General features: G+C 38.8%; 1 protein-coding gene across 6 annotated transcripts in view; it reads right to left on the minus strand.

Moving 5' to 3' along the window:
* Positions 1–14,275, minus strand: part of mast2 (microtubule associated serine/threonine kinase 2) — a 146,844-nt gene extending 132,569 nt beyond the window's left edge. For 4 of the 6 annotated variants that reach the window (XM_085138328.1, XM_085138331.1, XM_085138329.1 and 1 more), the window contains exon 1: positions 13,417–14,275. In XM_085138328.1, coding sequence (XP_084994454.1) covers positions 13,417–13,497 — 81 coding nt within the window. In that variant the 5' untranslated portion in view covers positions 13,498–14,275. The remainder of the gene's footprint in view (positions 1–13,416) is intronic. The other 2 variants (XM_085138330.1, XM_085138326.1) reach the window with 1 other exon arrangement.
* Positions 14,276–16,196: the final 1,921 nt, after the last annotated feature.

The raw sequence follows: 16,196 nt of genomic DNA on the forward strand, positions 1-16,196 counted from the left end.
CCACTGTCTGGTCACCATGAGGTCATACTTGCCCACCCAAATAAACAGTGTGATCAGGAACAAAGAATGAGGAGGAAAAGAAGGAGAAGAAGAAGAAGAGTATGCAAAAAACACCCACAAATGTTCCACATCTGCACCGTCTCACTAAGTCAATGTGGAGATATTTGAATACATTCTGTTATCTATCCAGTAAACGTGGTAAACTATTATATGAAGTTTGACAAAGGACGAAAGAAACTTCAAAAGATCGCCATCTTTTAGCATCCAATATACAACTGTCAGGAACAGCTCAAATACAGATCAAATGTAACAGTAAGAAGTGCCACACTCTAGTTTCTGCTGCTCACAACTCAACAAATAGATTGATAGATTGATAGATAAATATTTCTAAGTGGGCGTAGTCACAAGTTTACAGGTTTGAAGCACAAAAACTAAAAGAAAGTCCAGTGCACGACACTGGAGGAATGAAAGCCGCAAGCTCCATGCGTATATCAGATATATCAGAGCCACGTCACTGTTAAATGAATCTAATGCAAAGCTGTTTTTGTAAAAGATGATGTGTCACCCTGGGAGAAGTGAGTAAAATCTCTGGATTGCAGCCATGTGACCTGGGTGTGAAGTTAATATGAGGTCAGAGTAGCTGACAGTAACCTTTAATTGTACAATACTTGATACAACTATCAGGATGCAATAAAACAAAACTCCAAAAGAGGAAGGCGTGCATTTTAAACCAACACCATAACACTATGACATACCATGAGATTAGGGTGGTAACAAAAAACTATGAAAACAAAGAAAGAAAGCATGATAGATGAGGTGTGCTTTAATCTGAGGTCAGGCTCAGCAGGTAATCTCCAGCCTGCCTCCCTCTCCTAGTGTGAGGTGACCTTCACTGGCCTGCTCAGTCACGCTGGGGGACATGAAGTAAATAACCCACTGTTGAACCACAGGCCAGATAATAAGATGGTTGCTGTGGATCTCTTCATTAGTAGGTGGAGCAGTTTGGATGCAGCCACATTGTTGGCTACAGTGAGAGGAGACAGGAATAAGCAGTGAAAATGTTAGAAGAGGGAGGTTTCTTTGCGAGCAGTGGGGTGCATTCAGAATATGTCACAAAGTAAAATGTCACATCTCACCTCCTCGTCCTCTTCTGTGCGCACTGACAAAATTATTTGTGGGAGGAAAAGCTCAACAACGCTGGAATAAAAAGTACTTGGTGAAGAGCCTAACACAAAAAATACAACAACAACTTCCATTACAATTCAGACCAGCCAGCCAGAAACAATAGAGTGGTTTGAGATATTAAATAGCTTTTCATATAGCTGCCTGCCTCTGCCACACAGATAAAGCTCATTAAATGTCTGGCTCTCATCCAGCAGCTGAAAGACACAAAACAATGCGTGTGCAATCATGTGTGTTCAGATGTGAGGGGTGTGTGTTATGTGGAGACACCTGGTCTCGAGTCTCTACCCGTCGTTGAAGCTCAGTTTGAAAATGAATGGATGTAACTGACATTATCCAAAAGATCTCTGCTCGCTCCACATAAACTGACAGTATTATTACTGGATCATGTTTTATAGCCTGGCATTAACATTTGGCTTCTTTGGGTTGCATTTTTGGAGATAATCATAATGAAGTTTATTTGATTTTCTGTAATTATACCAAAAGTATGTGGAAAAATCTTATTTTGTTGCATGAACCACAACTATGCTGACTTTAAGATTTGACAACATAAAAAAAATAATAATTTTCCCAAAAACATGACTGACTCTTGAAAGTTTTACTCTGGCCATGCGATTCCATTGTGTCTATATAAATGTGTTCTTGTAATGTGGCCGCTTGACTGAAAAAGATAGAAAACCGCATATGAAATATGTGCAGAAATACACAATAACCCCTGTTGTAAAACTTGAAAAACACCACAGCTTTTGGTAACTAAGAAGCTCTGAGCCATGAAAACAGAGAAAACAGAGTGAGAAATGGTCCCTAGAATGGCAGAAAGATCCACAGTCAGTGCTGCAGTTTGGACCAGAGTGAGCCAAGTTCCAGCTCGTTAATTCAACGTTTAATTTGCAAGAATCAGAGGATTACACAAAATTTTATCCCTGGAAACATTAAGTCTCTGCGTACAACACAGGAAATCCTCAAGTCATGATTTGATTTATTGAGGTGTACCTAAACCTGAACTGGATTTGTCCCAGCAAATAAAATAAATAAATAACTTTGCTGTGTGAATGATGCAATAATGTTGAGATCAATGAGACATGTTTTTATCATAATGTTTATCGTATCTAGGCCACTGAGAAGAACAAAAGCTAAGTTCAATGAATAAGATCCATCTTTATAATTTAAGGAGTAATGGCAAGTCAAAGAACAATCAGGGTCTCTCAGGCTTTGTAGTACAAAGCTAGCATACTACATTATTTCCATTAGGCATTATTATAATTACTACAGGCATAGGTCTATTCTCATTCTCAGTCTATCATATCATTCCTGACATGACACCCCAGTGTCAGAAAAGCTTCAAACTCACTACTGATGCCCAGGAAAATATTTTGTATATACATAATACCATTTATGATACCACGGGGAAGCGCTTTGGTATTTTCAAGTCATATCTCAAAAAATTGACCTTGTTAATTTTCATCTAAGTTTACCAATTCTAACTTGGATTTGATGAAAAAAAGTATTTAGGATTCGATTTTAAAACGGTCTGTTTCAGTTCAAGCATGGTTTTCAATAAATTGCATGCTCAAAAAAATGTTTTGTCACGTACCCATTTCTTCTTGTTGCATGTTTAAGCTCTACGTGGAACCTTGTTAAGATACGACCGAGCAAAATATGATTTTTTGCCATTTTTCAAGTGGTCTTAAACTTTTGATCGGGACCATAATTTAACTATTTAAGAAGAAATTCTTACATAGTTCTTGTTTTTCTAATTAAGACAAAAGTTAAAAATGAATCTTTTTTAAAGTATGGTAGTAGTAGTAGATCGCAGGCTGCATTTCATTACTGACCACACAGCTTGTTACAACAAAATGAGAAACATGTTTAACAAATTATTGTAAAAGTAGAAAAATGACATCTTCAGCTCTGCAGGCATGAAACACATCTGATTCAACTGCTCTGTTCCAGAAATTGTTGGTTTAGGGAGCAAAAGATTCCTGAATGTACTTGACTACAGTCAGATGCTACAGATAATTTTTAGATTATTCAAACACCTGAAAACACATAATTAGCTACAGTATATGATGAACGCATGAAGAAAAACTGTATAGTGGCTGATATAGTTAATCAAATATAGTTTATGAATGTGAGACATTCATAAAGCAAGCCTGTACACCACCAGAAACCAAGGTATCAAAAAAAACCTCACAAAGACGCACTAAAATAAACAAAGTAATTGCTTATTATATTAGCGCAGAAATGTCGAGCACAATGAGCAAGAAAGGCATCGGGAAAATTGTCAACATACTGGTCAAAAGATGTTTTCCTCTCACACTAAGTGACAAAACCTGCCTGTATGCAAAATGCAGCAGGGGAAATAAGGAGGGGTCTCACAGCTGCTGAGTACTTTGTGTCTTATCAAGTAGCCCTGATCTCAGCCCTAACGTTTCATACTTTCCTACACGGAGGCTGAGCCAACATTTATATCTTTCAATATAATGTGGGTATGTGTGCGCATACGCCCATTTTTGCAACATGTGTGTTCATGCACATGTGGCACCATAAAAAAGCACACTGCATCAGATTTGGGCTGCAGTTTTCTTGAGCAGCAGGAGAGTCATGGAAGCAGTGATCTCTCAGAATACTGAACCATTCAGAAGCTGCATATACTTGGGTCACTGCCACACATGAGTTGATGCTTTGTCAGCTGGCAGACTTTTTATGCGATCACTCTACTAATAAAAGCAACAAGAACTGTGCAGGGCTGCCAGGTTTTTGATGTTCTGGCACTAATAAAAGTTTACCATCATCTTTCTGCAGCACAAACATGGGATGCAAAGGACAGTACAGATTAGGAAGTATACTGCATGCAAAACAGCCTTTTTAATGGAAGCCAACATGTTATTGTATTGATGCATGTCACGACAAGACGATCACCAGACTCATCATCAGAGTGGATCATAGCCAAAAAATGAGCAATTTAATTACAATTTGCAAAGCACATCTGGCACTCTGAACTAAATGTATCAAATGACATGGCAACATAACTAATGGACAATAAACAGTAAAGGTATGATGACACAGTTAATAAACTCATCTCAGATTTGGCTGTAATATTTACACAAATGAATCTTTTAAAAATCACTGTATCATATATTAGAGCAAGAAATAATTAATAACAATGGCACTAGGAATTTTTGTAATGCAGCAACTACCCTTCTATTTACAAAGGACCAGGATTACCTGGGGTCTTTGGTATGTTGCTACGACTAAGGTGGTCAGTGATCTTAATCCCAAATCTGCCATTCCTAATTTGTAAACTCCAAATTCCATCAAAAACTAGCTTCCATATTTCAGTGTTTTCATGTGCACAAGAGGGTGGTGTTGGCAATTTTAAATGGAAGTTAGACAGCATTTTGTCCACATATGTCAAAGAGCATGTCTGGCTGCGGAGCATGAAGATATATTGATTGAAGAATAAAATTTCAAAAGATGATATGATGGAGAACATCCATGGCAGGACTACTTAAGGAACATTGGGATACCTTTCAACAGGAACAATCTTTGTAGAAGTCTATTAAGATTCATTTTAGGCATGCAGCTGACCACAGATGGAATTCCCAGAGGATTAGTTTTAAATTCAACTCAAACTAATCCCAGGCAAACAGGGCTTTATTACACTGGACTGGTATTACCAAGGAAATATCCATCGCATGTCTGTTTCTTGCACTGCATTCACACAGAACATCCCAAGTTTGTTAAACTGAAATTAACGACCTGCATTACTTCTAATCTACAGAATAACTACTGAGCAATTATTGCAAAATGTTCCAAAAATGCTTCAATGAATTATTTTTATCATTATGATAGATACGAGTTTGCTCTTTCAGTGACTAGGACTCTTACTGTTTAGTAAAATAAGACTCGGGAATCATGAGAACCAGTGCTGTGCAAATGTTTAATTTACTAAAGGTCCTCAGGTAATAGAGCTTAGGTTTATGTGGACTGATGTGAGGTTCTGTTGGAAATATCACCCAGCAGAGAGCCAAGGACTTGTATGTTTAACAGGAAAGTGTCAGTGGGAGGTAAACTGAAAGCTCAATTTTAATAAAGTGGAATTACTTTCTGGTGGTTTGACTGAATTTCTTTAGAATACCTCAATTCACATCAAATCTCCTACCAGTGCAAAAATATTTATACTCATTAAGTTGTATTGATATTAAAAAAAATATAAAAATAGTAGGCCAGTTAAACTATACATGAGTATACATAAAACTTTGAGCCCCTGACCTGAGCCTGGAGCTTCACCACCATGGCTACACCATCACAGGCCTGTTTTCTGGAGCAGCAAACGTTGCATCAGAGCACAGGGCTCTACACCTGATATGACTGATCATCAGTTCACATGAGTCACTATATTTACAGACTGAGACATGTAGCGATACGACCTATCAGAACACTAATCCCCTGGGCTACTGCTCACAGCTCACCAATTTAATTTTTGGTGGATTAAACTGATATTTAAGCGTGAAAGCTTCAATCGTGGGTGTGTTCTTGCTCTGAGGGCTCAGTAGCAAGTCCAGCTTGTTTCTGTTGAAAATAATATTTGCCAAAAGCGATTGTGAAAGAATTGAGGTTAATGTTCAAACGCTGTCTGGGAATCAGACAGTGAGGTCTTATTACTGCCTAACCAGAGTTATCAGCACTGCTATAAAATGAGATCAGAGCCGTTTCAGTAAAGATTGTAATTAGTCCAATTGATGCTGATATGAATGCTTGTAATCATTTTGTGGTTTTTCCGACAGAGCAGCTCTGAATAATGCCACCGACTCACTGATGTTCCCACTTCCTGTGGTTCAGGGAGGTGAATTGGAGACTGGAGAAACAGCCGATTGCTGCCATTTTTTAATTTGCGATATGTATATATAATTCAACAATTGGTTGCAAGCTAACCGGGCCTAAGTTTAAGTTTACATCTTGCAGATCTTTCCAGTGAATGTGGCACACATATACAGGCATAATAAAAAATGTCTTTACTTTGACTGACAAGACAAAACATAAAATGTAAGTTTTGCAGTTACAAAATTCGACTGTCTGTCAAACCTTCTTGTCTTATGATTGTTTCAGACCTCATTGTTGTGTTTGTGTTCCTATAGTTAGCTGGCAAGGAAGCAGGATGTTTTTCTGGAATCGCCTCGCTGGCCAAGGCCCAAAGGTTAATATCACCCAATCACGCCAGGGATGGCCACCCTCAGTCACTTCCAAAAAACATTCATGTATTAAGATGGCCCACACACACACTGTTTGATTTAAACCACAGCATGATGTAAAATCTGTAACGCCCACTTGAATGCAAGCGAAGGAGCTCATGAAACGTGTGCTGACACAGTTATTGTCATCATTGTAACATAAAAACAGGCCAGAGTAACAGACACTCCCCTGCAATCACTGATCCTCAACCTTGTTTTCGAGGAAAAGAAGTCATTTAAGTCATGCAAGCGACAAACACCTGTCAAACACCAAGAGGTGGGGGTTGGGGCTGTTGATTGGTTGACCTCATTTCACTGAGTAAGAATAGTGAAGGTTGATGGTAGAGTTCATACACTCATTTCCCTGTTCTGCTCTTTCTTTCACTTAGAGATCCTGCAGAATACTTTAGCTTTTTGATGTGTGTGTGTGTGTGTGTGTGTGTGTGTACATGTTTATACATCTTTGTGGGGACAGAAAAATTGGCGTGCTACTTTATTTGTGGGGATCAAAAGTCACTTATGAGGACAAAAGGCCTGTCCCCGCGAGTTTGAAGGCATTTTTGAGGCTCAAAATGTTGTTTTAGTGTCAGGGTTACAATTAGGTTATAGTTAGGTATAGGGTAAGGGTTAGGTTTAGGCATTCATCTTTGATGGTTAGGGTTAGGCTAAGCGGCTAGGGAAAGCATTATGTCAATGAGATGTCCTGTGTGTGTGTGTTCTCCTCCTCAGTGGACAACAATGTGTTATCTACAATTTTGGGGGGAAAAATACTCTTACTCATTCATCCATCCAGATGTTAAAAAAAATATTTAAAGTTATTCCTAATTTTTCCACACTTCTGCTATGAAAGTTCAAAAGCTGCCAGTTGTAAGCCCTTTCCATCTCCTGTTTTTCCTCCATTAGCTAACTCCCTGGCAAGGCCACTATTGTGGTGGCCCTCGAGCTGCCTCTGTACCATGTCTCACTGTCAGATGGATTGTGTCAAATTAAGTGGCAGTTATGACAAATGATTATGTCTGTGCCTGCTTTTACATGGACACATGATCCCAATTATTGTACACAAAAAAACTATAGAGAAGTTAAAAAAAAATCTAAACTCGGGCAATTATGATAGTTGAATAGCATGTTACTTATTCAACTTGATATCGCTCCACTTAAGAAAATATCGGTGTCCAAGTTGGTTTCAAAAAATGTCATGACATTCTCTGCTGGAGTGCTCACCTTATACTACCTAGTGCTTTGAGGTGACTGTTATGAATGAGTGCCTACAGGAGGCACAGCCATTTGTCGTTTTCTGTGAATTAGGTTAATGTGACTTGATGCTCTTGAGTATACATTCACTTCTATTAACAACTCAAAATGGAAAATAAATGCCTAGAGAAACACTGTAAGTGTTCATTGTTTTCCGTAGTTAGTTAGTTATATATTAATAAAGAGCAATGTTATATCATAATAGGTTCAAATTTATTGGTTTAATGCTAGTAAATTTTCAAATACTAAAAACTTCTATTGAAAATTTCCTAAACACTAAACATTGCAGAACAACTTCCACAAAGAAAACTCTTTAACAATGTTTAATATTAAATTGTGTCAAATTTGAAAATACTACATCAGCAAGCGTAATGCAGGCTTTTGTTCACTTCACAGAGCTGTGCCCATTTTCAGGGACAGGATAGAAAAAGCAAAGTTTAAACGAGGTGGTCAATAGCAAAGACAAACGCTAGGAACGTCCACTAAGGCCTTTCTTAGTAAACAGCAAAGCAATGTGCGATCCAGATCAGTGTGAGATCAACATCAGTCAGGTTCGGGGGGGGGGGGGGGGGGGGGGGGACAACATTATAAGACATTAAGCTGGAGCAGATGATGGATTTTCCCTAGTAAGAGTGTTGTGCTGGCATTTTCACAATTGAACAGACCAAAGTTTAATCTAAAGGAAAAGACTTAACAAAATATAATTTGAGAACGGTAAACAGATAACCACAAACACACTGAATATTAACAAAGGGAAACAAACAAATGCTTTGACTTGTGTCCTTTGTCACTTTTTGAGATTTCTCCTTCCTACTCATTGCAGATTACCACAATAACTAAACCTGTACACTAATACGTGAGATTTTTGTATAGTCATCAATAGGGCTCATCTCAGCCATAATTCCCATTAATGAGGGCTTTATAATTAATGTCAATCATCCTACTGCATCTGCGCCTTCCCATTAGTGCGCTTCTAGGCATTGTAAAATGGCACATAAACCATTTGGGCTCTATCAGTCTGCCCCCTGGCATCTGCAATGCAGGGAGAACTATCAGCTGGAGTCCCAAAGGTCGTTCTGGCTCAATGGCTCCTCAGCTCCTCAGCTGCACCTAACCCATAAGTGGTTAAAGGCTGGGAAGGAAATCACTCTCCCGTATCAGTGAAAGGGAGGGGAGGAGATTTAATGAGTACCCTAAGCACATCTAATGAACCGGAGATGTTAACAGCTACTGCTACCGTTGACAATATGTAGAGCTAGGAACAGACGAAGTTGATGAGGCTGGAAGCGGTTTGACTTCTTTCAGCATTATAGATACGGAAGGATGGACATTATAGTGAGCATGGGGCTGGACACTATGGAAAGAAATCCATTCTCTCAGAAGAAGAAATGTTCTAAACATTAGCTACATGGTCATATGATAGAAAAAAAATGTTGGTAGTGCTAGATGTTTAGTGCAATGGTTTTCAAACCCTGAAAAAAGTAAACTTCTTCAAACTGATAGACAGATAACAGTTTACAAACAATTAAGGAGCTACAATGTGCATTTTATAGCTTAGAAATGAAGTGAAAGTGAAGTTAGTGAAATAACAAAACTCCCTCCCTGCCCTAATTAGCTTGATCATGTCAGGGGCTTAAGCAAGGAGCAACAACATGTCTGTCTTAAGTGAGAAGATATTACAGTTTATCCTTTCATCTCTCTTTCAGCTAGCAGAGAAAGAAGAAACATTTTCTCTGCAATCTATGAGAGCTATGAACTCCATTACGTATAGCTGCAATGTTTTGGCTGCAGAGAAAAAGTTATTAATTAATTTAAAACATAATAATATTATTTGCAACAAAAACAAATCATATTTAAATACCCTTTCAAGAAATCTAAGGTCGCTTTACACAAAAGTCAGAGCTCAAAGGCCTCAGTGAACAGGTGGCATTTGAACTGTCTGTTGAAAATACCCAGGGTTGGAGCCTGTTCCAGAGAGATGGTGCAGCAGCACTGAAGCCTCTTTCCCTAAAAGACTGGCATGAAACGTGCAGACTACGCCTTTATCTGCAGAATGCAAAAGAAAAAATGAGGTCTAGAAGAGAAGATCAGAAAAATGCTGAGGAGCAAAAGCATGTTGGGATTTGTAAATGAGGAGATGGATTCGATAAGAGATACGGAACTTGACTGGTAGCTTAGCCGTCATCATTGCCAAACTCCAGCACGTAAGTGTTTGGGTGATGTGTTTAGGTAAGAACTCCGGCAGCTGAGTTCTGAACATACTACAGTGTGTCCAAGGCTTTGATAAACAGACCAAGCAGGAAAATGTTACAGTAGCCCAGGTGGGAAGTACTGAAGCTATCAATGATGGTTTCAGCTGAAGAGTCAGGGAGCATTGGCCAGAGCTTGGACATATTTAAGTGGCAGTTTTAGAGATGGATTTAATATGTAGTAAAAATTAAGGAGAGTGGAGGAAGCCCACAACCAAAGTTGTGGAAAAGGTGAGATAGAGGTGCAGACTTTTCCTGGCTGTGACCTGGGAACCACAACCACAGTTCAGTTTTATTATTGTTCAGTTTCAGAAAATTGGTTGACATCCAGTTTTTGATGTGTACGAAGAAGCTGACGAGAGACAAAGGAAGACCTTACCAAGGTGCTTCTCTGGTTTGTCTGTCACAGATGAAATTGTGCTCTCCCAACTTCAAGCAGATGGTCTGTGACCCTCCCTTTCCTCAGGACCAATAATCATGACTGTGAGGCAGAAGCTCATGCGTGCCCAGAACACAACGCTTTCCAAGCCCTGGAGGATCCACATTCTTTTGCATACTTTTGATATTTTTTAAAGAAGTGTGTCATGTTACTGGATTTTGTTGGGACCTGTCGCCACTATATCTTGCAACCTGTCTTTATCTGTGCTTGGTCTAATCATGGAAAACTGACCACTTCCACACTTTTGATGATGTGTGACCTTTCTTTGGTATTATCTCTTCCTGAACGGCGGATGCATTTTCCTTCTTGGCTTTACTCATCAGGACATCCTGGTTATTGTCATTTTTTTCTCTCAGAAGACCAGCGTTACACCAACCTTACATACTGCCTGAAACCAAATTATTGTTTGTCTCATCAAATATTGAAGCCTACATTTATCATCGCCATTGACACTTTTCCCCCTCTATAAAATATTGTGATCATTTTATCACCCAGCACTACTCACACCATGTTGGACAAGCAAAAACAAGCATTCTTCTTCCAACTGTCAGTATGCAGGTCCCACATTACAACACTCCAGTGGGTGTTTGTATGTGTTTATCCGCTGTCCCTGGCAACATATTAAAATTCACGCTGAAGTTAGAAAATGACATCCATCCTCTGACTGTATGAAATGTTGGTTATTTTATGGGGGGTTTTATTGTAACAAGGACAGTGCGTAAGTAAAGACATCAGTGACGAGTGATCCTCCAGGAGCAACTGTATGATCTGATGATCTGTTTCTCATAAAGTAAGGACGTTAAGCATAAAAACCACACATTTGTGTGGGTTTTCTTTACAAGACGGCAATTGGCTGTTATTTTTAAATGAATGTCGATGAATGTTGAAATCATCATCAAGCAAAAACGGAAATCCATGCACAGCTCTGACCTCTAGCATGTGCAGCTTTTCTCCGAGGACATCTCTTTGCTTTGTCAGAAGTAAGCTTTTGTCACACATCTTACAGAAACCCCAATTATACACATTTGCAAGAAAATAAGAACAGCCAACCATGAAGTAATATACCACATGATTTACAGCCTTCCACAATGTAAGCAAATAGGCAGATAAGTCACTTAACATGAAAACGCCCAGTCTGCTCCTTCACTTCGTCACGGTTCACACAAGAACAAATAAAACTGTGGCAGCACAAAAACATCTGTCTTTCTTCCCATGATACAAATATAAAGCTCACTCCCTCAAACTTCCCCAAAACCGAATCCTTCCCCTGAATCTAAACTGCCTGCAAAGAAGACATTTCCTCTTTTAGGCTGATTTTGGGAAACATCTGGAGCTCCACTGATGACTTCATCTTTGGACAGAGGTTCTTATTAGAGGACTATCTTTATAGTTTTTACAAACAAAGACAAATAAAATATAAAACTGCCTTAGTATGGCTCCTGAACAGTATTACACACAAGCTGCAAGTGATTTCAATTCCTAGCAGCATTAAAATAAACTTTTACTGAATTCTATCAGGAATTGCACTGTACAGTATTACCACGCAACCATGAGTTATTACGGACTCAAATATGATGTCCTCTGTAACGGCTTGCCCATATCAATAAAGTCTTAAATATTTTAATTATTGGTTTAGTGAGGTAAAGTAGCCACCAAAGGGGGCATGCAACAAATCTGACTGTAAAATTGTGGGTGCAAATCAATATTTACTATAACAGATATGCTAGGCTGATAGCTGGTGCTCAGCTTCTCATACTTCTTACTTCAAAAAGTCTTTATGGAAAATGTTGTAAAATCTTTCAGGACTTTACAAAACATTTTGAACATTTAGCCAGTTGAATATTATTAAAATACTTAGACATATGGTACTGCGATAGCAATCAATACTGGCCTATACCTGTTTTTAAACCAATATACTGATGCATCGCTTCTAAAAGAGCATATTCCACCAACAGCTAATAACTGGTTAAAGTAGATATATGTGGCAGACAGTCGTTTATTTTGTGCTTAAGCCTCTTATTCCTCTAAATGTGCAAATGCACAGACTTTCAGGCTTTATATATGTAGAATCAATAACTTTATAGAAGGGATGAACCCCTCCCCCCCATATCACTTATATCAAATAACTGGACTGAAAAAATACTACTAATAAAAAATACCTTGATGGCACAGCTCAAAGCCCCTCTGACCTCCAGTTCTGATGCATTTTTTCTTAAGCTGCAGGTTTCCCAGGTATCCCAGACTGCCATTACAACTACATGTTGAACAAATTGGGCACTGAATAGATTACACAAGGCCAAATAACACCAAGTAATGAGCCCACTATGGATAACTTAGTGTTAGTTGGTGGTGGCTTACTTCTACTTACTGATAAATTACAACAAATCCAAAGTCCATACTCTTTGACAAAGCGCAGATTTGCTGCTAGAGCACACTTTAGTCTTCTTCAGTACTCCACTCTACATTACATGCCTTCGGCTGACAAACCAAAGAATATATACAACCTACCATAGTAGGAAACAGCCAGCATCCACACTGACTGAGCAAAAACTGTGAAGCTCCTGAATTAGGTCCCTTTTCTCCATTAGGGAATGAGTCTTTCAAACATGTAGAGCTGCAGGGACAGAGCATCTCTGTACATGTTTTACTGAAAGCGTATATTTCCTGAGAGGATTAGCTGTTCATTAGTAGTATGCTGATGAAACAGACGGACATCGTAACTGCTTGTTTATTCTATATTGACTGCTTCATTTTTCACACAACCTCACTGCTGTGTGACTACATGCTTACAGCCAGTTTTATAACTACTAGCAATACCAACTAATTATGATGGCATATATTAACTCATCTAAGCCAAAAACCATAGTTATTAGGAAAGTTCTGGAAAAAGGTCTACATTGCAGAACTACTAATAAAAATGGTTTTGCATAAAGGTGCCGACAGCAAAGGACGTCGCTGTTTAAGTGGTTTCTAGCTATTTCTGTGGTCTCGTGAACTCACAAGGGAACGAGACACGTCCTCCTGACATAGCAAGGAGTATCGAAAGGCTTTTACTACTCACCGCATCTTTCTCCTCTCCTCCACTGTCGTGCTGCTCCATACTGCAGAGTTTCCTTTTGTTTTTATTCTCCGTCCTCTTCATACTGACTGTAGGAACAGTCCTCGCGCGCGCCGGATTGCACCACTTCACCCGCTTTCCTGTGCAGTTTCCAGTATCCTCTCGGTAACTTCACTTAGCTGGCTAGCACAACGTGTCAGGTCGGCTGCTGTGGTTTTCAGGGACACCTCAGCGCCAAACTGAAATGCATGGCTTGCTGTTGCAGTTTGTTGACTTGCGATTCCACCTATGAGTTTGCTCCGGCCAGCCATTCCCGACTCAGAGCCCGGCTACACTTCTTGTGCTGACTCCACATCTGGAAAACCCGTTGTGACAAGCTGTCAATCAACCTTCTTGCATGAGCAGCCACCGGTGTCTCCTTGAAAACAATAAAAGGGCAGTGTGCGCTTTTCACAGGGATAGCTTTATATTTCTAGAAAAAATGTATCCGTGCTGCGCTTTTTTGTGCCGTCTGTGGCAACAGTTCATTCAACCCGATTTAAGCTAGCGTCTTGCCGCTGAAACACTAGCTGAGCGGCTAGTCTGGCTGCCTGATAACGTCTACCTGCCCAGAAAGACCGTGACACCCTGGCAGGTCTACCTTCCCTCTTAACGCTTCCAGATGATTCCCCGAGAGCTCCACGTCTTCCGTCTCTGCCTGGTGACTTCTTAGGCGACATACATCATGTCTCGGTGTTCGCCCATCCTCACATAAAGGCTGATCTATGCGAACACTGAGTTAACCTCGCTGTTGAACTGCAACGACACGGCACAGCTCAGCTTGTTTCCTGGCTCTGACACGACTGCTGGGGTGTCAGGTTAGCAGGAATACAACATCCGGTCCATTAATACCAGAATAAAAGTATCATTTATTCAATATGAAAAATGCAAGAAAGGACGGGAATCCACATGTAATAAAAAAAAAAAAAAAAAACTATCTATCTAACTAACTACTAAACAAATAAATATATAAATAATAAAAATGCAATGACTATTAAAAATAAATATTAGTGATAACCTCTTTGTCTCTCTGTCTCCCAGAGTGTTCAATCTTTGACGTCTTTGTAGTAATAGAAAATAAACCAGATGGGGATAACATTCACTTAATTTGAAGCGATAATAATAATAATTAAATTGTATTTATTAATTTAACCAGGTTAGTCTCACTGAGATCAAAGATCCCAGTGGCACTAACCACTGATCTCTTTTACATAATAATTATAATAATTTGGGATTTTCCTGATGTGAGTGAAATTTGAACATTGACAATACAATGTGATATCGGTAACTGTCGTGGTAAAAGAAGACAAATATACTCTACTGCCATTTTAAAATAAGAAAATATATTTTTGTTTATCTTGAATGCAATATACTGAAGTCAATATGTCGTTATATTGTGTCAGTATTGCATTATTATTTCATTATATTCAGTCATTTTTCGCAATTTTGCGCAAGTGCGAAAGGTTTTATTTTGAAATCCTAATCCCCTTCACACCTCTGGTTTCAAGCTCATCTACACCCTCCCCTTGCTAGAAATTTCTTGATTTTGGAAAAAAAAAAAGATGATGACGATTTAAAAAAAAATCCATGCAGACACATGAAAGAAATTAACTATTTTTTTCCTAAAATTTAAAAGCACACTCACAGACTCAGACACCTTATACTAATTCCTTTATATATACCGACTTGCTTTTGCATCCTCGTAGTGTTGAGGCTGTGAAACAATTCCACGAGGTTTGTTGTTGTTTGCTGCCACCTATTGATTAACAACTAAACTGCTTCGTATATGTTTTCTGTGTATATGTTTAATGAGACCGTGAAATAAACAAATAAAGTGATGTATATTTTAATGTTTCATATATAGCTGCATATAACATTTACATATTAAACAATTGTATATTCTATTATCTATTAATATGAATAATTAGTATATATATATATATGACAGTCAGATTTTCTTTTATCCCCACAGTAGCCTTATTCTATCTTCCACTGTTAAACTTCATCAGGTACACCTGTTCAGTGTTTCATTAATGCAAAGATCTAATTAGCCCATCACACATCAGCAACTTAATCCAATTAGTCCTACAGTCATGGTCAAGACAACTTGCCGAAATTCAGGTTGTGCAGCAGCAGAAGACCGCACCAAGTATCACTCCTGTGCTGATTAGGATAACATTGACTGGGCTGATGGATCTCAAACTCTGCTGCAGCATACAGATGCTTTCATTTAGTGTATCTGGCATAAACAAAATAAAAGCATGCCAGTATCCATCCTATTTGTACCAGTAGTTTAGACTGGTGGTGTAATGTGGGGGACATTTTCTTGGCACACTGTATGCTCCTTATTACCAAGTCAGCATCACTTACTCTAAATGTCTGACTGAGTATTGTTGCTAACCATATCCATCCCTCTCTGATCATAGTATACCCATCTTCTGATGGCTGCATTCAGAAGGATAACACACTCAAATAACCTCAAACTGATTTTTAAATATGACAACGAGATCATGATAATTTGCCATTTTTCTTTTTTAATGCTCTGATATTTTGAGAAGCACTATGTGATCTTTACTGACTTTACTATCACTTTCCTCAAATGACCTCCCAAGTCATTGCGTTTTAATCCATTCGAGACACGTTAGGGGTGTAATAGAATTGGATATTTGCATTATGGATGTGTAGCTGGCCTGCAAATTTGTCAGCTGCCCATTCAGTTGACCATAACTCCATATTATGGTCAG

Source organism: Neolamprologus multifasciatus, chromosome 17 (genome assembly GCF_963576455.1).
Source record: "Neolamprologus multifasciatus chromosome 17, fNeoMul1.2, whole genome shotgun sequence".
In the NCBI taxonomy this organism is placed as follows: domain Eukaryota; kingdom Metazoa; phylum Chordata; class Actinopteri; order Cichliformes; family Cichlidae; genus Neolamprologus; species Neolamprologus multifasciatus.